Genomic DNA, 22,445 nt, shown 5'->3' on the forward strand with positions numbered 1-22,445 from the left:
GATCTTCCCATGCTTCTAAGAAAGGTCTAGCTACAACCTTATCCTCAACAAGGAAGGGCAAAGACAAGATTCAAATTGGGGTTGGGAATGAATTGCATGATAACTCTGATTCTGAGTTTGAAAAATTACTTAACTTCGACAAAAGTTTCTCTGAAGGGGAAAAGGAGGAAGAATATCCTCATTAGATAATATTGAAGACAATTATGTTGTGATTGAAGAAGAGTCGGATAGTTAGAAACATAAGACAATTTCTTGTGTTTAATTGTTACTTTATGTTTTGAACTTTAAATTTGTGGTGTTACATAAGATGATTTGATTATTGTTATTTGAATTTTTAGACATAATATAATCTTTAGTTATGATTGTCGCTTTCATTATTTTTGTATTTTTTTAAGTTATTTATATGTATGTATTATATTTCTTTGGACTGCAATGCTTCCGCCATAACACGTTATGGTTTTCGTTATACCTCTACAAAGGATTTATGGGGTCTCCGATATGATCTGTTATCCGATATCGATAACATTGTATAGAATAAGAAATATATGGGCTAAGCCCATTACATAAATAGAAATATCTAACAATATCTATACTATCTCATAATATCTAACAATATAGAAATGGAGTGAAAACTTCACTTTACAAACTGGTTTTGTAGGGTTTAGTTAGGTTTAAAATTCACTTCTTAAGGTGATATCAAGCTATTTAGAACCTATCATAGTCAAGTTTGTTTGGCATCGTAGTCTCACGTTTGAGATGTTCACTCCTCAGCATGAGGGGTTGTGTTTTAGAGTCCACATCGACCAGTGATAAGGCCAAATTATAGAATAAGTGGATGCAAATCTTACAAGTCGATTTTATGAGGTTAAATTAGGTTTAAATGCATTTCTTAACATGGTGTTAAAGCCATTCAGAGTCTATCATTGTCGAGTTCATTATGGTTGTTGTGCTACTACTATTGGACTCCTATTAGACCACCCACAAATTTCTAATCTCATGCTTGAGATGTTCATTCCGTGATATTAAAGGGTGTGTTGGAGATCTCACATCAGATAGGAATAAGGCCAAATTATAATATACAAGTGGGGTGCAAACCTTACCTTACAAGTTGGTTTTGTAGGGTAGAGTTAGACTTAAAATCCACTTCATAAAACTTTAAACTACTTGATATTATAATCTATAACAAATAGGAAATAGTGCATATAAATAGTTATGATTACTACCGTCCTGTATTATTATTTTTCACTCCATCACTTGTCTTTTTTGTTTATTTGTTTCATAGTTGGTATAATTGTTTATTATCGATGATTTATTGATCAGTGGCATTTTCTGTCAGGTATCAAGCAGTTGCTTATATTGAAGCATCTGCATTCATCTATCAAGATGGAAAGGTTAGTTGATTTATCTTGTGACTTACATTTGATTGAAAATATAGTATTTCCATTAATTATACGATAGAATTTACGAGGCTGAGATGAACTTGTTCCTTATTTTCTTTTTTCCCAAACTTGGCTGAATTTTATTATTGTTCATGTTCACTAGAACTTTAGATTAGATTTGTATTTTATTGGTATTTAACAACTTTGTTTGATGTAAGCATTGTGAATGTCAACCTGGCAACTGAAGATTTTGTGTCAATTTATCCAAGTATATATGAACATCATTCTCTTATTATAGAACGAGATTTTAATGTAAAATTTATCGTTGAAAAACAAGAGAGATGCAAGATTTAGGGGGATGACCCTAATTACTTCAAAATGGTTATACTAGTTAGACCTCTATTTACAAAAAGGCTATGACTAAGCAATGGCCCTTATTCTCCCTTCAATTTTGGTGTTTGCGTACAAATAATTGTACTTTGCGGTTTTCCTAATTGCTGAGCAAGTTAGTAATAATACCATATTATATTTCTTAGCATAATTATAAAAGGATTCACCAAGCTTTCACTACTTGATGGTGAGAAGTTATGGATTTTAATTTAAAAAATGACAAATATTTACTAAAAAGGTGTATTATTTACTAAATTGTTTATTACATAAATTTTCCCTTTACATATAGTTGAGTACAAGAAGGTAACAAACTAAATGAAATTCTAACAAACTACACAACACCCAAATAGTGACACGTGCAACTAATTAATTATAGTTAGAGAGGACTTTTGTAATTGTGTGATTTATATGAGTACTCCTATTTATAATGAAGAAGAGGTACAATAATAAGGAACAAAATAATACCTAATAGTGAGAAATATTTCCCTATCAAATTGTATGTCTTCTTGTAATGTTGAAGATCCCACATCAACTACAAATATGACCAAATTAGAATATATAGGTGGGTGCAAACCACACCTTACAAGTCAATTTGTAAGGTCGAGCTAGGTATAAACTTAATTATTGAGATGGTATTAGAGCCATTAAGAACTTATCCTAGTTGAGATTAGTTGGGCCTATCGTGTCACTTGCTATTGAATCCCCCTCTATTCCCACGCTTGATGTCCTCGACGGGATGAAGTGTGTTGTTGATCCCACATTAATTAGAGATATGATCAAATTATAATATATAGGTGGATGCAAACTTTATCTTACAAACTAGTTTTTTGAGGTTGAGTAAGACAAATTCAATTATTGAGATGTAGCCCTTTAAGGATTTAGTAAATATTTTTTACAAATTGTTTAGTGGAGTTAACAAAGTCTTCTTAGTAGACGATATCATCTAGGGTCTTTTAATGGTTTCCCCTCACCTAAAAGAAGTTTCACATTAGTGTTGGATTGAACACTTCTCATAAGGCTAAAAGTTCTAGCAGATAGTCAGGGTGCAACCTTTTCTATTTAAGAGTATAGCCATTCAAGTTCTACAATTCAAATGTGACTAGATGCACTTGGTCTCTCCACAAGACAATTGATGGTATTTGTGACAATCTACCCTTAAGCAATTGCCTCCCTGGTAATCAAACTTGTAATCTTGGCTCAGATACCAATGTTAGATCAAGTGTTTACCATTAGGTCAAAAAAAGCTATAGGTGATAGTCATAAAAGTGTTGCTTGGGTAACAATCAAGTATGCCATATTTAGTGAGAATGTGTAAGGAATATTTTCACCAAGAAAAGACAATGTTAGTGAATGATTGGGAAACTTCAATGCCGAGAAAATACTTGAGTGGACCAAAGTCTTTACTTTGAAATTGAGTGTGGAAATGATACTTGAGACTAAGGATCTCGTCGTAATCATCCTAAGTGTTGAGGATATCATTAACATACTTGGTCAAAATAGATGCTTGAGGTGAAAGATGGAGTGATCAATTTCACATTGAATCAAACCAAACAAAAGCAAAGTGAAGTTGGAATGACCAAACCATGCTTGAGGCGATTACTTCAAACCATAGAGATAGCAACAAAGACTTCAAACGAGGCTTTTTACGTCTTATTGGAGTTTGCCATGAAAGAAGACATTTTTTTATGTCTAATTGATGAAGAGGCCAATGACGAAGGACAATCATTGTGAGAAAAACATGAACATAGGTGCTTTTGGTTACCGAGGAAAAATGTCACTATAATCAAGTCATCCATGTCATCCGCAATGGACGGGGACTGCTCCTATCTATGGTTCGACACTTTGGTTTAACATGTCTCAATTCTTACAATAGTCATAACAAAGACCATGTCCATGGCCACTACGTCATCGAGTAGATGTGGAAGAGGATCCAAAAGTATGTGGAGTGGAGAGATGCAACAACTGTCATAAGTAGCACTAGTGGGTCTCTATAAAACCTAATTTCAATCTATAGTAAGGTTAAGAAGAGCAACAATGATGAAGACCATCAAGTGTGTCTAGGTATGTCTGCATGTCCATGTTTTGCAACTTAATGTTCATTAAGCTATGAGGACATTGTATAAACGATGAACATTATTAGAATGTAGTTTCTTGGATTAGTCCACATATCAAAACAAGTATTAAAATCCTGAATTGTGCTTAGAGGTTGAGAGCACGGGAAAACTAAAGAACACTACATGGAGAGGTGTCAATCCTCTTCAAACATTCTGGATTGACAGTTGGAATGTTCATGATTTTAGTTGTCAATTGGTTATTCCATTGAGTTTTTCACATTACATAAGGGGATCACTAGTGAAGATTACAACAGAGTTAACAAAACTTGAGTAGCCCATTAAACACACCAAAACATTCATGAATAGGGATAGAAAATCATGCTAAACCAAACAACAATAAAATAGCCAAAAATTAAGTCACTAGAGGTGGATCTCAGGAGGAGAAGGATTGTTGGAGGAAGGCTCACGTCAAAAGTGAAATAGGGTGCCAAAACATATGGAATGTGAATTACATGTGCCGGAGGGTGGTGGCATGTGGAACGGATGACTATGGCAAGGCAGGGGCATAATTGGTTGTTGAGGATGGCGATTCTAGTTGTGTGATGTGTTGGCGGCAGATTGGATGATGACTAGGCATTGGGTGGGGTAAAAAAAGTATAAATATGATACCATAAAGAGGATTGCTTCCAATTATGTGATATGTACAAACATGACTACTCTTATTTATAATAAAGAGATACAACAAGGAACAAAATCAAGACCTGACAATGGAAAATATTTCATTATCAAATCACATTGTATCTATATAGTCGAATCTAATAGTTATAACAATAGCATACTATACTATATTCTAGCATCCCCCCTACAAATGTCTAATAACTTATGTTTTTCTATAAGAGTAGTGAACCACAAACTATTTATACGAGGTATTGTGAGTATATTAGTAACTTGATCTTGAGATGGAACACGAAGAACAATGAGGAGGGAGTATGCTTAAACCTTATCCCTTGCATAAAACATATCCAATTGCGAATGTTTTGTCCTAGAGTGTAGTATTGGATTGTGACTAAAAGGAACAATGCTTTAGTTGTCGCAATGTATGTGTGGAGTAGAACATTGAACTTGTAACTCTTGAAAGAGTGAATTGAACCTAGAGAATTTGAGGCAGCAGCTGCAAGGCTTTAGTGTTCGGCCCTATCACTTGAATTAGCCATCATTGTTTGTTTCTTGGACCACCAAGAAATCAGATTGGGTCCAAAGAATAGTTAGGCACGAGATGTTGACTTGCGGTCATCAACATATGAGCCCAGTTAATAAACATATAGGGGGTAAGGGTTTTTCTAAAGACTAGGTTGAAGGAGTAAGCCATACTGAGAAATGCCCTTGAGATATCTTAAAATACACTACAAAACTTGCCAATGAGAAGTCAGAGGTTGATTCATAAATTGACATACTTTATTGACACTGTAACTGATTTCAGGGCAAGTGATGACAATGTATTGTAATGCACAAAGCACAGATCCATATGGAGTGTGGGATTCTCCAAGCTTTCGCTGGGAATTTCTTACCCATGTTTCGAGTAATTTGCTTCCTGTTGAGAATTATTCCTCATGCTTCTCTTATCTCTATTGTCTCACTTGCTCCCACGAACATCACCCAACTCCTCGCTTTCTACTCTTTCACCGTCTCCCAACAAAAAACCAATTTCCAGTCAGTCTATTCCATCAAATTTATAGTCACCTCTATCTCCCAAATTTATAGTCACCTTCAAATTTTGTTCATCCTCCAATTTTGTCCATCTAGGTGCAAACACCCTCCAATTGTCAACGACGCTTGGTCTTTGGTTCCACTTCCATCTGGTAGGAAAGCTAATGGGTGTAAGTGGATTTTCAGGATTAAACAAAATACTAATTGAACCATAAAAAATTATTTGACCAGACTTGTTGCTAAGGGATTCCATCAAATTTGTGGAAGTGATTTCTTTGAGACCTTCTCACCAGTGGTAAAACCAGTTACCATTAGCGTAGTTCTCACTCTAGAGGTTCTCCCACCTAATAGACTAGTCTGTTGAGTTGGACTCTTCTCTTGTACTTAAGTCCTAATAATCTCTCTCTATACAGATCTCTATTTGGTGCTTTACAATACATCACCATCTCTCACTCAGATACCTTGTTAGAAATGTAGAGAAAGAAGAGATCATAAACTTAAAAGTATATCATTTACTAAATTTATGAACAGAAAGGCTCTATCATTTACTAAATTTTTTATAACAGGAAGGCTCTCTATCTAAAGCTGAATACTAATGTAACAGACTAACTGAAATTCTAACAAACTACACAGCTGTCAGTTAGTGACAGGTGTAAAATAATTACAGCTATAATAGTAGCCTATTATACTATACTGGACCTGCGTAATATATGCGTGCATAAATCCAATGTAATAGATGAGCATGATGCAACTACAAAAGTAACTTTCTAGTTAGCTATGTCACTGTATGGGTTCTTTTACTTCTGTTTGCCGTGCTAAAATTTGCTGCATATGCATATTGGAATAAGTTATGGTTCTTCTATCTTACATTATTTTTTCTTTTATTGAGGTAGATTTTAATTGAGGTTGATCACCTTCAAGATGTACCTGGCCCATACATTCAGATAAAGGGTGTTAATAAAGATGCAGTAGCAGCGGCTGGTTCAATGCTTAAATTGGATACTTCATATACGACTAAGGTATTAAATTTCTTGCTTTATTGTAGTTAATCTTTTGTGTCTGGTGCAGATTGCATGTCCTGGATCAATTATGTCATGGATGTCTATAAGGCAGTTACTTACTATTGTTCTAATTTGTTACTTTGGTAGAGTTATCTTGAAATAATTTTGGAAAGACTACCGGTGATTGAAAGAACTTCTGGTGGGATTAATTCTCAACAATCAGCAAGGCTGCTAGAGATTGTTGAATTTATTCAATCTCAGGTAGGCCTTTACTCAACAGATTTCAGTCTATTTATTTATGGCTTCATCAACTACTAGCCATTTAATTTAAGTATTGAACTTGTTGAAGTTTTAGGGATATAGGTAAAGATGGTGTAGGGATAGAAATTGTGAATAATATTCTCATGTAGTTTTTTGATATGACGCAATAGATAGTTATTTTGTTTGGATAATCTTCTCTACAAGCCAGGTTTGTAAAACCAGATAGGACTCGGGAACCCATCCCTTGTTCCGGGTTAGTTGTGGTGCACAAAACCGTTATTAAACTGGTAAAATATCAGCTCAACAAAGAGTTAATAAATTTTAATTTTAATTTTTTTTTCCTTAAAAATATAAAAATCAACCAAAAGTATTAGTTATTTACTATTCTACAGTAAAGTTATTATTAATAAATATTGATGTATAGTGTTGACATTTCAATTTAAGTGTGATACAAATATTTTTCTTAAAACTTTTAAATGTGACATCAAAATGTTAGTGCAGCCTATTTAAAAAAAGTGGATGCTTGATATTTTGATGCGTGAAATGTTTACCATATATAATAGAATGAAAATCCGTACCTAGTACTTTCTGTTGGACACATCCAAGTCATGTTTATCGCGTTCACAGCATCAGATAGTCGTTAATGAACCATTGATTTCAAACTACTGCATATTGAATGTACTGAATCTTTTCTGCATTTTTTAAGCTTGAAATATCATTTCTAGGCATTATCATATAGCGGTATTATGTTGACACAAACAGGGGAGTAGCTCTGCTTCGGAATCCTCATCAGGTAGGGTAGTCTCTCCAATTGAAGGGATTATTGAGGAGATGCAATCAAGGATTAAAAGACTTGAAAAGTGGCTAGCGATAAATACGGTACTCCCAAAGCCCTACTTCAAAGTCTTTGAATTCCCTTTACTTATCTTGTTTTAATTATTTTGTTTACTTTGATACTGTGGGCAGGTCCTATGGACATTTCTGATGTCTGCCCTTGTTGGTTATTCACTGTATCAAAGGAGGCGTCAATAATGGTCTTGTGGAAATTTTCTGCTTCATGCACTCACGTGTCTATACGGGCCCCATTTTTTAAAGTGGCTAATCTATAAACTAACTATTGCCACTAATCCAATCCATCGATTTTAGGTTACATTTATCAAAGGTTAATTGTTGATTAATCCATGCTTACATAATTTAGTGACCAAAATGAGGGAGATATTCAAATTGTAAACAATGGAAGTATTATGATTCAACACGCCTAAAGACGTTAATAACCACAAGCAAGAGAATTGTCTGCCATTCAGCAAATGGCTTTAGACTGTTCGATGTTTATTGGAAATTAATGAGGTATCTGGGCTGTAGAACTGTGAATGCTCATAAGATCAAAGATTATAATTTTAAAGTTTTCGCATTGAGAAGGCCTATTATAAAAAAAACTTTTAGAAGAGCTACACCTAATTTCCGTCTTCTATTTTCTCTTAAATCTAATTGTTAAAGTGCTATATGTTATAATCGTTAGATTAAGAGAAAAATGTAGTGTTATTTTGAGAATAAATTGATCCTTATTATATATATATATATATAAAGAATGCTTTCTTATAAGAAAAGAAAATATAAATCTAAATTGTTTAAGAGATACTCAAAAAGTCACTACCTTTTATCTCATACTCCGATTATTTAAATGCAATTTTTTTTACAATAATGAAATTTTTTCCTTAATATTTTGCACATGCAAGTAAGAATTTCCCTTTGAAATATAATATGAAATAGCACTTTATCCGTTTATTCTTTTTAAATATTAGTTAAAGTATTTAACCAAATGAATTTAATAATTTGAGTTATGAAAATTTAACTGGAGAGGACCTCAATCTGCCGTTCACATGTTTTACCACTATCTTTAGATTCCTCATTTTTTTATAGGAACAAATTTATTTTACACTAAATTTTTTTTCTTCCACTTTAGAATCCCTTTTAATAATAAAATACATTAATTTTACAATCCCTTTTAATAGTAAAATTTATCAATGAGTAGGCAACTTACGGGAGGTGATGGATCTTAAATTTATCTTTATTAAATAAGTTACTCTTTTTTATACAAGAAAACAAATAATACATTCATCAAATTAATTTTAAGCAATTCAATTAATAATCCTAAGTTTATATATTTAAATTTTCAGCAAAAGTCAAGTTTACATATTTAAAAAATGTCTATAAATTGTTAAATATTTATATTAAATAATGAAAAGTAGTTAAATATTTATATTTATCCATTTTCTGAGAAATAGTTTACATTATTAATAGATCAATAAAAAAACATTTATTTACAATAAATTGAGAATATAAAAAAGGCAACTACTCTTTATTCTTTCTTTGCGTTTTTCATGCTACATTCGCTATACGTAATTGTGAATATCGGATAAGCGAACTTTATTTAACGTACTATCTGGTAAGGAAAATTGTACCACCGTCATCATTCGTTAATGTTTAGCTCGATAAAAGTGAAAGTAAATAATTTACCAACAAATAAGAAAATATATGCTTTCATTACAATTAGAAGTTGCAGTAAAAACTCAGCCATGAAGTCTTCTTTATTGGTTGAACCATTTGGCAGAATTGGTAATCGGTAATCACACTCCTTATAGCAAATATTTTTAGTTTATGGACTATTGACTACACCCGTGCCCTTGGGGTATTAATCAGTGAAAAGCTACATAAATAACATCAAAATAGCCAGCAAGTAATGAACAACAGCTCAATTCTACCAGGAAAAATTGTACAAAACAGGTAATGTAACGATACAACCCATGTTACAAGGCGTGTTTTAGGGAGAGGTTTGTGTCCAAGAACTCTTCATGAATATGCCAATATAGAAAAAAAGTATCAGTAAACCCCTCAAAAAATGAAAATGCATCAAAACTAAAAAGATGCTAAATATTTCATATTGAAATAAGCAAAATCTTGGAACCTTCATTTTTCAATTCCTTGCTGGAGAAAGTACGCAGCAATAGCAAGTAGGATGATAAATACTGCAATCCACAAGCTCAGCCCTCCTTGAAACAAGGAGAGAAAAAAGTTAGTCGAATGCAAAATTGGCTTTCTACTTGATAACATGATCAAATACAACATCCATTTAGTAAAGTAAATTATATATTTTCTTGAACGGCGAGTCTCTAATTTCTTTTGTAAATTACTTTTTTTCCGGTGGTACGGTTAGTCAAATTTGGAAGTTGTTACCTTCTTTGCCCAAATCCAGCAAGTTTTTGGATAAGCTAAATCTTTGTGAATTATCTATTTGAACAGAACTCTCAAGACACACGACTGAAACATGAAAAAGGGGGGAGGGGGATCTACGGCGTGAATGGTGAATATTCCACCAACCACGCTACAATACTATTTTATATTACTTATTTTTCCACTTTAAGCTAATATGGCCCATTTTCAATTATAGCAGGAATTGAAAATTTAGACTGGTCAGATGTTTAAACAGACATGTTTTCGATACCTAACAGTCTAATTCCGAGTGTTATTGATAGTACAGCATTGTACCCAATGCACAAAACATAGTTATATAAATCTTCACTTGCAGGAAGAACACATCCTTCACAAGCAGCGTGCTAAACTTTCTAACTTTTCTGAAACGTTGTCATTTCAACAAAATCTTGGCCCCCTAATGTTCCAGGTTAATTAAGTTAAAGATGGATAGGCTGAAAGGACTATACACTAAGTACAAAGAATTCTGCAAAAACAATTATGTATCTGTACAGCAAGAACATGTAGAGTTAATCTGTGAACAAACTATGAAATATACACATACCAGTTGTCTTCTCTTCAATTATTGTTACCCTTGCACTTGAATCCATTGATACTGAAGCCAAAGCCCTAAGTACAAAAGCACAACTATGACTACCCTTAAACATGGCATAAGACAGCAAAGGTAAATCCATTTTGATATTTCAATGTGTAACTTGGTCACTGAAAAACAACAATTATAATTTAGCCCTGAATTGTAAACTGTACAACAATTGTGTTTTGTCGTTAAGTTTTGTGGAACCATTTTGTCATTAAGCTGTAATGTTTAAGGACAAATTTGACAGAGTGGTATCTTTTGAACGTCAATTTGGCATTAAGTTGTAAACTTCAAGAATCAATTTGTTAATAGAACTGTCACAACTTTTATACATTTTGAGACTAAATAAGAACATTCGCTCTTTGAGGAACTAAATTGTCACCGGTTTACATATTTAGGAATCAAAATGGTCATTTATAGAACAGAAAAAATTCGAAGGGAAATTATATATACATAGTTCAAACCTTGAATCAGGGGAGAATGCTAAAGCAGTTACTATGCCAAGGTGAGCCTTTTTTATCATTGTCTGAATCCGCATATTTGTTGAATTTACAATTACAATGTCTCCTGAAGGTGTTCCACTGCATGGAAATCCATCAAAACAGATGAGATAAGTTAGTCAAAGTGCACCCTGAGGGCTGAAGGTAAGCACAAAAATTAAGGCACCATTTTCTTCGAGGTAGCTTAAGAAACGATGGGGTTGCCATCATAAGTACTAGAAAAATACAGATTACAATATGTACCATGCAAGAATCTTTCCATCAGCTGAGACATTAAATGCAGAGATTGCATCACGAATAACATACTTTGAGCCCATCCTTTCCCATGTTTGTGTATTCCAGGTAAGGATGCTTCCACCTTTATCTATATACAACAATGAAAACTTGTGTCAGTTAAGAGATACAAAAAGGAGATAATTTTTCTCTGCAAAATTATTTACCTGTCATGGCAGCAATATACAGGACCTGAGTCTTGTCATTTGTTTGAGAAAATCTGCAAGAGCTAAAAGTTTCACGCTGCATAATTCAACAATATATCATTAGAATACATAATTATTGACAAAGCAATCACAAGTCAAAAGTCAAACATGTGAATAATATTGTAGCACCGAATATTCCATGTTTAGCCTTGGTGTTAGAAAGCAGTCTTAATAATGATCATCGCCCCTAAAACTGCCTCAGTTGCGGTCTCTGTGGAGGTTGCCTTCATTGTAGACTTAAGGGAAGTGTTTAGTCACATCTACTAGAGATGTAACTTAAATAGAGTTTATAAAGTTTGAAGACTCCTCATGTAACAAGTTGATTTTGTGGGATTGAGTTAAGTCCTAAATCCGAATCCTAAAATGATATCAAAATCTATCTTAAATTCATTGTTGGGCAACCTTCACTTCCATGCATGCTCCATGCTGAGTAGCCCTGGACATGAGCTGCTCTAATTACAGTCCTTTCTACCCTGCCTTAGTAGTAACCTATTTAGAGGTTGTCTTAATTGTGGTATCAAGGGTAGTCTTTAGTCTAATAATCCTAGAAAACTAACTTTTAAAGTGAGGATTGTCCAAGCTTTAATTTAAGTCATATCTCTCATTAATGTGGGATAAACACCACCCTTGAGGGCCCACAACTAAGGCGGGCTAGGGATAGCTACCATTAAGGTGACATTAGGCAATAGAGAATTTTCCCCCATTTAACATGTTGAACCAACCTGAATCTTCTAAAAGGAACATTTTATTTATAAAAAAATATCTTAAACTGGGCTAAGACATATATTACTGAGAGGGAAACAAATGTATAGCACATGTGATCTTATGCTATTCTCAGAAACAAATGTTTTTAGTCTTTTTCTCCCCTTACTTTAAGTAATAGATGAATAAACATGTAGGTCCGGGATAATAATTGATATAGGAAAATTGTAAGCAAATGAATATTATACAATATATAATAAGTAAAAAGGTTTTAACACGACTGTATGAAACAAACATTATGTATCATCTAGAGTCTAGAAAAATAAATATTAAATATAAATTTTACTGGTTAATTGTGATTTATACATTTTTTATATCACTAAATATTATGTCAGTATGAAGCACAATCCATGACATAACCAAATTTCGTCAATTATCAAGAAGGAAGAGAAAAATTAAAAAATGCACATAAAGCTATCAAGCCCGTGCAAAGTTTAAGTCATATTAACTTTCTGTTCCGGTAAGATTTATCAATTGCTCACATTTTCATTTGGTAGAGAAGATAAGACCATTGATGAAGAAACGTCCCAAACCCTGCAGGGGCCACCACTTCCCAAAGAGGCAAGAAATTTACCATCAGAACTGCAATACAAGTAAAACCAAACTGTAAGCACAATCCTTTGCAAATAATAGGGTTTAAAGAGGTCTTTGTTATGTTTGTCGTTTTTCTTTCATGAATTTAAAAGAGTAACATATCTTTGAAATGCTTATGCTCCTATGCACATCAAACCTGAAATGCAAGTCCTTCACAGAAGAATGAGCATTAGACTCGTCGAGAATAACTTCCATGCTAGGCCACTTGAAAACCCTTAGATTACCATCCTGTACTGCACCAAATTACAATATCATACAGCATTCCATTCCTTGATCAACAAATAAATTCTCTACTATTTAATGCTTATTTTTCAGAAGAATGAAAGCATTGTAATTCTGTAATGCAGAAAATTTAAAGCATATGTATGACGTGCAACCATTCCAACAAAACAAGTTCCTCATCATTTAATATTAGTTAGGAAAAAGTGAAAAAACAAACAGACAACGTATCACACCATAAAATAAAATTGAAGCAAAATAGGGAAAGCAAAGGTTACATTTTTGACAGCTTTTGAACCAACGTCTGACAAATAAATTTTGATATTTGCCATCCCTTCAAATTGGGTTTTCAGTAAACATAAACAACTCTTTGATTGAATGCATATTTTCATTTGACTTTGTAATACCATTTACTTACATCAAATTCTTCTTTATGAGGATTTCACATTGGTATCCACTTGTATGAAGCACAGTAAAACAAGTTTGGAATTTGGATATTAATCAATTTATATATATTCCTAAGTTGAAAATGAAGTGCAGAAATAGTTAATTGGTGGAAATATTTTATGTTGCTAAAAGTTAACATCAATCTTATAAATTGTTTCTTTTGACTTAAGTAAATATAAAGGAAATCCATACCTCCCCACCAGCAGCTAGTGCAGTACCATCATTGTTGAATGCTAATGCTAATTGTTGTCCAACATCCTCCAATTGTGTGAGCACTTTATCTGACAACTTCAGACTCAACTTATGAATTTCAGAGCTCTTGTTTTGATGATCCCAATCAAACCATCTGCATGAGCAAGGAATAATACTGATCATGGTATTCTATAGCTAGATGTAATGTAATTATAGAACAAAATCAAATCAAAGTTTGTTGTTGGTCTAAAATATCAGTTCAGCATGCAGATTATGGACAGACAAAAATATTGTTACTTCCCTCTTTTTACATTATTCTTGTTTACACTTCATTAAATGAATCACTACTTTCCTTTAGTTAGGGGAAACACTAGGGAAATGTTTGGAGAATTTACAATGGCATACACAAAATCGAGCTGCCAATCGCCAAAAAAATTGATAAAAAGGAAAAGAAAATGATAATTTTCAAGATATTTTTGTACATTGATGCAACAATGTGCTTTTTTTATTTTGCCTTTATTTTTTTCTGAGGTAAACAAATTTCCCCAAAAATAAGAACTAAACAATAGAAACTCCCAAAAATCCCAATAGTTAGCAGTTCTTTCATTAAAACTGTTGTCCAGAAAATATGGCATTTTCATATGCTGATTTTGTCAATCTAACTTCGTACTGATACTAACAGTAGCAAAATTCAAGTTATCAAAGATTCTCTTTCGTCATTTCTATGGTCTTAGATAGAACTACTAAAATACCACACTGTCTATTGGGTTTCTCATCTTCCAGTTCAATATTCTGTAATAGACGATAATACATAATGTATTTAATTAAAAATTTCCAGAGATAGAGTTGTCGAATTAAACGGTTGAATTACTTCAATCTATTCGAAGCTAACGTCTTTACATAGTTGGTCAAGGTAAAAAGGGTTATATGATATACATAACTAAACTATATAGGGTTCACACAGTCCTCAACATTCTAGACAGGTCTTAATACTTCTGGAATTGTATCTCTTTGTTGAATCATAAAGCATGCAAAGCTGACAGTTTCGAAACTGTAATTGTATTTCCTACCTTGTATTTCACACCGCTAGGTTGGGAGCACGAAAATGAAAATTTCTTTGCACATGGTAAAGTATAGATGAAAGATGCTTTCATTTTCCAATTGACACATGGATTTAAACCTAGAAATGAATTCTATACAGATATTAAGAAAAGAGGTGATGAAAAGCAAAGACCTGCAAACCTTTGGCGTTTCCATTGCACAAATAAGGCCATCACCCTGAGATTGAAGTGCCATCCTATAAGGCAACTCGGAATCAGTTCCTAACTTACACACCTGAAATATTGATAAGGTTTCTCAAACAAGAAGGTTTAGCATGATAAACACATGAACCGCATCTCCGTACAATCTTAGACGAACAACAAAAAATTAATGAATCTACTTCTAACGAATCTACTTCTACAAAACGTCACAGAATATCAAAATCAAGCAACTAGAGCAGATTCCTCACATTCTAACGAAAAAACAAAGCAGTAATCTACATTGCATCACACGAAGAAGATCCCAATCCAAACCAGATCCAATTCCTCTAGCTTCGAAAATTTCGCCACAAAATTAAAATTCATAAGAATTGCGTAATCGAGTGAGAAGCAAAAGGAATATTCGTACCGGTTCGCTAGAGAGAGAATTAGACTCAATATCGAAGTGCGCAATCACCAAAGCATTAGGAATACCGCTGCGACCTGCTCCACCGCCACCGGCGAACAGCACGTAGTTACCGGCGATCGACGAAGGCTCCAACTCCGCCTTAGTCGGCGGCTCTGACTCCGGTTCGGTTGAGGACGCAGAGTTATGATCGGAGTCGTTGGAATCATCGGCAGTTTCAATTTGGCGCGATTTGATAAGATTTTGGGGAATCCAAGCAACGGAGTAGAAAGGAACGCCGTACTTCTTCAAGTTAGGAGGGTCTGGGATTTGTCTTTTCCCCATTCTCTCTCTCAACTTTTTTGTTTTGGCGTGAATTTGATTCAGCTGCGTCACGTTACTTGTTTTCTCAAAGGGTTATTTGCTATCACCATAGACACGGTAACACTTATTTCAATCTTTCAAACGCGCTTTTATACTCAACTCAAACATTAAGCCTATCTTTGAAAATAAAAGTAAAACATTATGCATTAAACATAATTCTACATGTATTTGAAAAATGGAATATATATTTCCTTTATAACCTTTTCATTTTCATGATACGTATGCGTCCAAAATTATAAATAAAAAAATACTGAAGACAGAAAGCACAAGAACGAAATGCTTAAAGTATTTTATTGAAAATGAAATTATTGAAACAATAATTGTAACAAAAATATAAGAAATGGATAAAGCATCTGAACATAAATTAGTGAAATGAAATTACTAAAAACAATGATTAACTTAATCATGACTTAGGAATTTAAGTAGGTGCTTATAAGTATAAAACCTTATTACAACATACAAGAATAATATTTACAGAGTACAACGTTTAACTACTCATAACTTCCAACAATTTTAATCATTGATAGTTTTCTTTTTATATTCTGATATTTATTCTTTAAAATTTGTCATTTAATAATTTTATTTAAAACCCTATTTCGATTATATTGAAGTAATGTGAATGTTAATAATAAATAATATAATCTATTATGGTCACTGTAGGATTAATTATGTCCATTGTTATTTTTGATAAAACAATTAACTTGAATTTCTTTTTCAAATAAACACTAAAATTGTTCTTTTCATAAATGTGTTAGAGGATGTTTTGATGAGATCTTAAAAAAAAATTCAATGCTTAAGTAAGTAATAGCACCTAATGGTAACATGTGCTGGTAAGATTTGCGTATATGATATTATGATAATCATTAACTGACTTAATATTGATTAAATGACGGTTTAAGGATTCTGTTTAGACTTAAGTTGGTCGAGAGGTTGTCAACCATTTGACAACCGACAATACATATGTAATTAGAGGTCAGTTTTAGAATATGCATAGTCACTTTTTTTTGAATGGTAGACATTTCCAACTTTATGACAGATAGTACACCAACAATCCATAAATTCTTTTTATTTAGATTAACAATTTAATGATTTTTAATTTTTATGTGGCAAAATAATTTTTATAAAGTAAAAAAAATGAATTTAAACAAAGGAAATATTTTAATATTCACTTTTTAAAATTAATTGATTTTCAAAGTTGCATAAGCACATAATTTATACATATTTTCTAGGTTTTGTGATTTTAAATTAAAGAAACTTTGCATAAATACAAACAATATCTTAAAACAACTCATCGAGAAACATTTGAAAAATGAATTGGAATTGCTAGAAATTGTGCTTAAAATTAAAATTTAGAACCAACTAAGTTTTTTGAAATTTTTTTACTCAAAGGCTTGCAAGAATATGTTTGAAATTTAAAGTTAAGAAGAATAGAAGCAAAATTATCAGAGTCAATATTCAAGAAATTAAAACAATAACATTGAATATGTAGATTGCTACAGAATTAGAGTACTGTGGCTCCAATTGCCATTTTCACTTTTAGTGGTACATAAGTATGAATACTTTTAGTGGTACATCAAATCTTTATATACATAAAATAATTTTCAATAATTATATTTCCACGTAGCACCTATACTATATTTGTGGAAAGTTCACTCATTATTATTATTTGAAGAAAATAAGTTGATTTAACAGTTAGAACCTACATTATAATTTTAAATTCAATTTAAGTAACTCTCTCTTCCAGCATATAACCATCATTTGTAGTCTTCAAACAATAACTTCTTTTTCATTTGTTATCGAAATAAGTATTTTAAAATGTTAGGTGATTTATCTTTGAATGTGTTTTTGTGAATTACTAAAAAGACATTATTAGACTTAGAATAGTCGATTATCAACATAGTTTCTAAGATTGGAGTTTTCACTATACGTGGGAGATATTAGCATGAAGCGATTGTTAAAGATTTTGGTCATATCTGTGTTAGCACTGAACTGCAGGGTGTCGAGTTTTCCCACAAATTTAGCATGTTAGTCTTGGAGTATTCCAAGAATTTCTTAAAGAAGAACTCCAAGAACTACGTGAGCTAGGTCTAAAAGACGAAGAACGAGAAAAACGAAGAAGTTTGGTGGTCTAGTGAAGTCATGACCACCATGATTGATAGGAGAGTTGAACTTTGTGTTTATCAGTATTAAGGTATGAAGGACTCCAGGTAGTAGCAACAACATTGGTCTGAATAATAAGAGATCAACATATGGTGTTGTCAAAACGTTCTTTTTATGTATGAAAAAGAGTCTTGATTTCATCCATAGTGTAGAGTCTCTAAGAGACATATAGAGGTGATGAAAGAATCATAATCTTTGGAATGGTCATTAAGAATTACCTCAATGCATTCATCATTGAGATAAATTCTTTAGGGACCAAAATGAAAGTTTATACCTAACATCGTAACAAGTTGTTGAACTTTTTAAGAACCCAAATGAAAGTTTATACTTATCACCATGATAATTAATTAATGATGTGGATTTTTATTAACATTTTCACTAAGAGAAAGAGTGATATGTTACACAAATATTTATTTCAAAGACTTAAGTGCAAATTTCTTTTTCAAGGACTAATCAACAATGCATAAGTCTTTTTAAGGATCAAATTGGACATTTACTCATTTTAATTTCCTTAACAAAACAAAGCATTTGAAGAATGAAATAGTAAATTGTAATAAAAATAAATGTATTTTAGTTTCTTTAAAATTTGTTAAATTTCATATCCAATCACATTTGTTAAATTTATTGCTTAATTTGTGTTTTTCTATATAATGTGAGATTCCAACTCATTTGAACTCTAACAATGTTTCTCTCAAGTGTGAATCCCTTTTAAATTGTATGTTAACCTCGTGAAAAAACTTTGATAACACTTAAGAAAAAATCAACTAATAACAAATCAATAATAAAATACTAAAAATGTTAAATAAATTTCCCACCACTTACAAGAGTATGATAAGACTATGAATGCAAATCGAACACATAATAAAGAAAAATTCAAGAATAAGAGAAAAAAAAACCTACTGTGAAAAATTATTTAATGTAAAGATAAGATTTAATTACCTTTCATTCCTACATTTAGGGCCAATATTCAATTTAGTATCGTGGTTTTTAAAAAAATCAATTTCGTCCATATGTTTTTTAAAATGTATCCAAAATTATTCTTTTTGTTAAGTCGCACGAAACGACATTAAGTGGTGCTTATGTGACAGAGATAAGGGATTATGTGGATTGTCAAGTAGGTGTCACATCGTTTTGGGTGATTAGGGTTTCAAGCATTAGATTGGATAGGTGGAGATTCATAAATTGTGGCCTTTAGGGTTTATGTGCGTAAACGTTTTTGGTTGCTGCCTTGTTCACAGAAACAAGTGAGTTGACATATAGGAGGCTCACCGTTTGTGGTGGAGTCCGGTGATTGAGGATTCGTTGGTTGGGGAGGAGTAATTAGCGTTTGTGATTCGTTCGTGGGTGTAGGTCTGTTTGTGGTGGAAATGTGTGCCTATAGGTCTGCATCTGTATCATCATGCAACTATAATCAAATGGAAGTGCAACAACAACAATCTAATTCTAGCCATGATGGAAGGAGTAAGACGACTTTTGTTGCTCCCATTTGCAATTGTGGGGAATTTGCGGTTTTGAGAACAACAACAACTGTCAAAAATGGTGGGAGACAATTTTGGGGGTGTCCAAAGTACAAGGTGAGATGTATTAAACTGTGGTTTATGAAAAAAAATGCATTGGTATTGATTTTTTGGTTATCGTTTTGTCCAATACAGAGTAGGAGTGGCGTAAGTATGAGATGCAATTTCTTCAGATGGTGCATTGAAGATACTGGGGATGACAAAGACAGAACTATTGCTAGACAAATAAACAAGATTTGTAGCTTGGAAAAACGTCTGAAGATGTCAAGAAAGTGGATTAAGATGTTATTAGTAGGGTTGTGTGTTGTAATAAACATTTTAATGTTGACTATTTTCTTAAAATTCCCATGAGTGACGTCAATGTATATTTTGGTTGGGATTATGATTGAATGAGTTAATGTAATATGTACTAGTGTGTTGAGTTTATTATGTCCATTGTGTAATATGTATCCCAAAATCTGTATCAATGCAAAATGAATTTTAATGAACGAAATATTTGATGTTCTGACAGACACTGGATGCATCTTGAATAGTAGACATCATTTAGCAAGTGGTAGACATCAATATCTAAACACTAATTTAATAAAATAATTGAGTGCAGATTTTAGTTTAAACAATTAAATATTTTTTATCCAAATGAAATAAGTTTATTATCAATTTGATTAAGTTGAAATGTTTTTAGGAACTATTTACACAATTTATAGATGCACAACAAAGCAGTTTTGACAGCTAGCAAAAGTGATTACTAAGTTTTACATTAGTTGAGCAGGAAGGAGAATAATAAATGTTCAATACAAATTTGTCCATCTTAGAGTAAACCAAGAGTCCACTATTCAAAGGCTAATCTATAGCAATAGGAATATAAAGTGTAACAAGCACACACAAAAACTTAATTATCATAGATTTGGAATGAAGCAAATTTAATTATCATAGAACCTGGTAACATTAATGTACTCAAAAAATTACCAAATACATTGAGTACATGATACCTTAACAAATTACCAAATTATCATTCCAAAATACATTAGTAGGAGCCTACCATAATTGTTTTTCAAAATACACATGTATAAAAATGAGTGAGTTCCAAAAGCATTCATGGCTTCCAAAAATGGTCTCTGATGGACTGTAACTTAAGCCTCGTGTTGAGTCTTGAAAATTTTGCACTTGATCTTGTTGTCCTTCGAGCTGCCTGAGATGGTTTTGAAACTTTTGGTTGAGTAGGGGGAGATGGTGGAGAGGGTGCGGTTGGAGCTGCCTGACTTGGAGCTTCCTGAGATGGCCTTGGTGCACTTGGAGCTGCCTGACTTGGACCTTGCTTAGATGGGCCTGGATGAGATGTGCTGGGTTCAATAGTGTCAAAGTTCAAGAGGGGGGTGAATTGAACTTTTAAATTTTTTGCACAGATTCAGATTTATCACATGTCAGAGAGAAATAAATCGATTTATTTAACAATGAATAGATTTATTTTTTATACTGTTTATGTATTAAGAAGATTATATCAGTTAAGTAATTTTTTATTTTAAGCAGATTGATTCACAAGCTACAATCACATTGTTTTTAGAGAGGAACAATAAAAACAGAAGCAGTCATCTTCAACTTTTAAATCCAGTGATAAACGTTCAATTACAAGCTTGATAATTAAATGGGTAAACTTTCACAAATCAAACGGTTCCAGTTGTATTCAATAGTTCATATACTTTTTAAAAGAACCAAACAGATTTTCCAGAAATCAAGAACATGAACGAACAAGCCCAGAAAGAACAAATTTATTTCTAATTGAACAAATTCAATTCCTGACAGATTAACAAATAAAGCAGTAAAAGAGTGCAGAGATTAATAGAGATTTGAACACAGCGAGATTATACTGGTTCACTCAACTGAGCTACATCCAGTCTCACCTAATCCAAGGTGAAATCCACTAAAACACAATTCAAAACACTTACACAACCACTGTTCTTGAACCCTACAAGAACTTGGCACACTTTGCAGAAAAACACTATTCCAGCACACACAACTCTTCAAGAAACCCTATCAAGAAGAGTTTTAAAAATCATACTTTACAAGTAATTGAGATATGAAACGAATACACCAGATAGAGAATGCAGAAATCTACCTAAGTAGAACAGATTGCTCACACAGTGACAACACCTCTAACCAAGTCTTAGAACCAACCAAGAACAAACACACTTTGTAATTTGAAAAATCTTTCAAGAACCCGTGCCAATCCTCTGAAATCTCTTTTGTCTCAGTTGTAAAATCCCATTTTCTCAACTTTTCAACAACGTTTTAAAGCCAGAACAAACTCTCTTTTTATAGGAAACATTTTATAACAAACTTTCAAAAAACAGTTAAATTTGTTACAAAAGGAACAAATTGAAAATAAAATGAACAGATTTATTTTCAAAGGTAGTGAGAGATTTTGTTAGATGTAGGAGACTTAGTCAAACACCCTGGAGTAAGGATAAAGCTGTGAAAAAAACTTTTAAGAAAACATGGCACCAGACCAAAAGTAAATCTATTCATTTACAGAAGAACAAATTCATTTTCCAAAATGATAATAAGAACTCTTTAACAAGCGAAACACAGTCGTTTTAATGGAATGAAGACTTAGTCAAAATACTTGATGCATAAAACATGATTTTCAAAGAACACTTAATCAAGACATCAGTTTAAGAAAATAATCTATTCATTTAGAGAAGAACAAATTCATTTTTTTTATGCAGTAAAGGATATTTTTGCAAAACATGTGAAAAACATTTTCATAAGACTTGTGCTTGCTCTTATCACATGATCAGGGTTTAAGAGGTGAGTTACCCAACAAAAGGCCTACTTTAAAAACCTCTAATATATACCTAAGACATCCTTAAAGCAAGTACAAACACTAAGGAAAAATACATTTGGCTTCATC

At 32.6% G+C, this 22,445-nt stretch overlaps 2 protein-coding genes across 6 annotated transcripts in view; one reads left to right on the forward strand and one right to left on the reverse strand.

The window, feature by feature from the left end:
• Nucleotides 1–8,091, forward strand: part of LOC137810831 (uncharacterized) — a 29,344-nt gene extending 21,253 nt beyond the window's left edge. For both annotated transcript variants that reach the window (XM_068612293.1, XM_068612294.1), the window contains exons 22-26: nucleotides 1,337–1,391; nucleotides 6,424–6,549; nucleotides 6,679–6,792; nucleotides 7,555–7,671; nucleotides 7,759–8,091. In XM_068612293.1, coding sequence (XP_068468394.1) covers nucleotides 1,337–1,391; nucleotides 6,424–6,549; nucleotides 6,679–6,792; nucleotides 7,555–7,671; nucleotides 7,759–7,824 — 478 coding nt within the window. In that variant the 3' untranslated portion in view covers nucleotides 7,825–8,091. The remainder of the gene's footprint in view (nucleotides 1–1,336; nucleotides 1,392–6,423; nucleotides 6,550–6,678; nucleotides 6,793–7,554; nucleotides 7,672–7,758) is intronic.
• Nucleotides 8,092–9,530: 1,439 nt separating this feature from the next.
• On the reverse strand, nucleotides 9,531–15,924 carry LOC137810832 (SEC12-like protein 2). Of its 4 annotated transcripts, none has more exons than XM_068612297.1 (11): nucleotides 15,501–15,924; nucleotides 15,067–15,167; nucleotides 13,833–13,986; nucleotides 13,111–13,202; nucleotides 12,863–12,962; nucleotides 11,580–11,655; nucleotides 11,383–11,503; nucleotides 11,104–11,220; nucleotides 10,607–10,671; nucleotides 9,758–9,839; nucleotides 9,531–9,640 (listed from the first exon to the last, which is right to left on the reverse strand). In XM_068612297.1, exons 1-10 carry the CDS (start codon nucleotides 15,819–15,821, stop codon nucleotides 9,760–9,762), a joined length of 1,227 nt encoding a protein of 408 aa, XP_068468398.1. In that variant the 5' UTR covers nucleotides 15,822–15,924; the 3' UTR covers nucleotides 9,531–9,640; nucleotides 9,758–9,759. The 4 variants fall into 4 exon arrangements, with proteins under 4 accessions (XP_068468398.1, XP_068468396.1, XP_068468399.1 ...); XM_068612295.1 differs by having other exon boundaries at nucleotides 9,758–9,842; XM_068612298.1 differs by having other exon boundaries at nucleotides 9,758–9,842; nucleotides 15,075–15,167; nucleotides 15,501–15,870.
• Between the last annotated feature and the right edge of the window lie 6,521 nt (nucleotides 15,925–22,445).

The sequence above is a fragment of the Phaseolus vulgaris genome, chromosome 2, assembly GCF_000499845.2.
Source record: "Phaseolus vulgaris cultivar G19833 chromosome 2, P. vulgaris v2.0, whole genome shotgun sequence".
Taxonomy (NCBI): Eukaryota; Viridiplantae; Streptophyta; class Magnoliopsida; order Fabales; family Fabaceae; genus Phaseolus; species Phaseolus vulgaris.

Coding starts and splice junctions, on each gene's coding strand:
- LOC137810832 (XM_068612295.1), bottom strand. CDS start 15,821: ATGGGGAAAAGACAAATCCCAGACCCTCCTAACTTGAAGAAGTACGGC. Junction 13,203..13,832: donor CACTAGCTGCTGGTGGGGAG/GTATGGATTTCC, acceptor GGTGCAGTACAG/GATGGTAATCTAAGGGTTTT. Junction 12,963..13,110: donor GTGAAGGACTTGCATTTCAG/GTTTGATGTGCA, acceptor CTTGTATTGCAG/TTCTGATGGTAAATTTCTTG.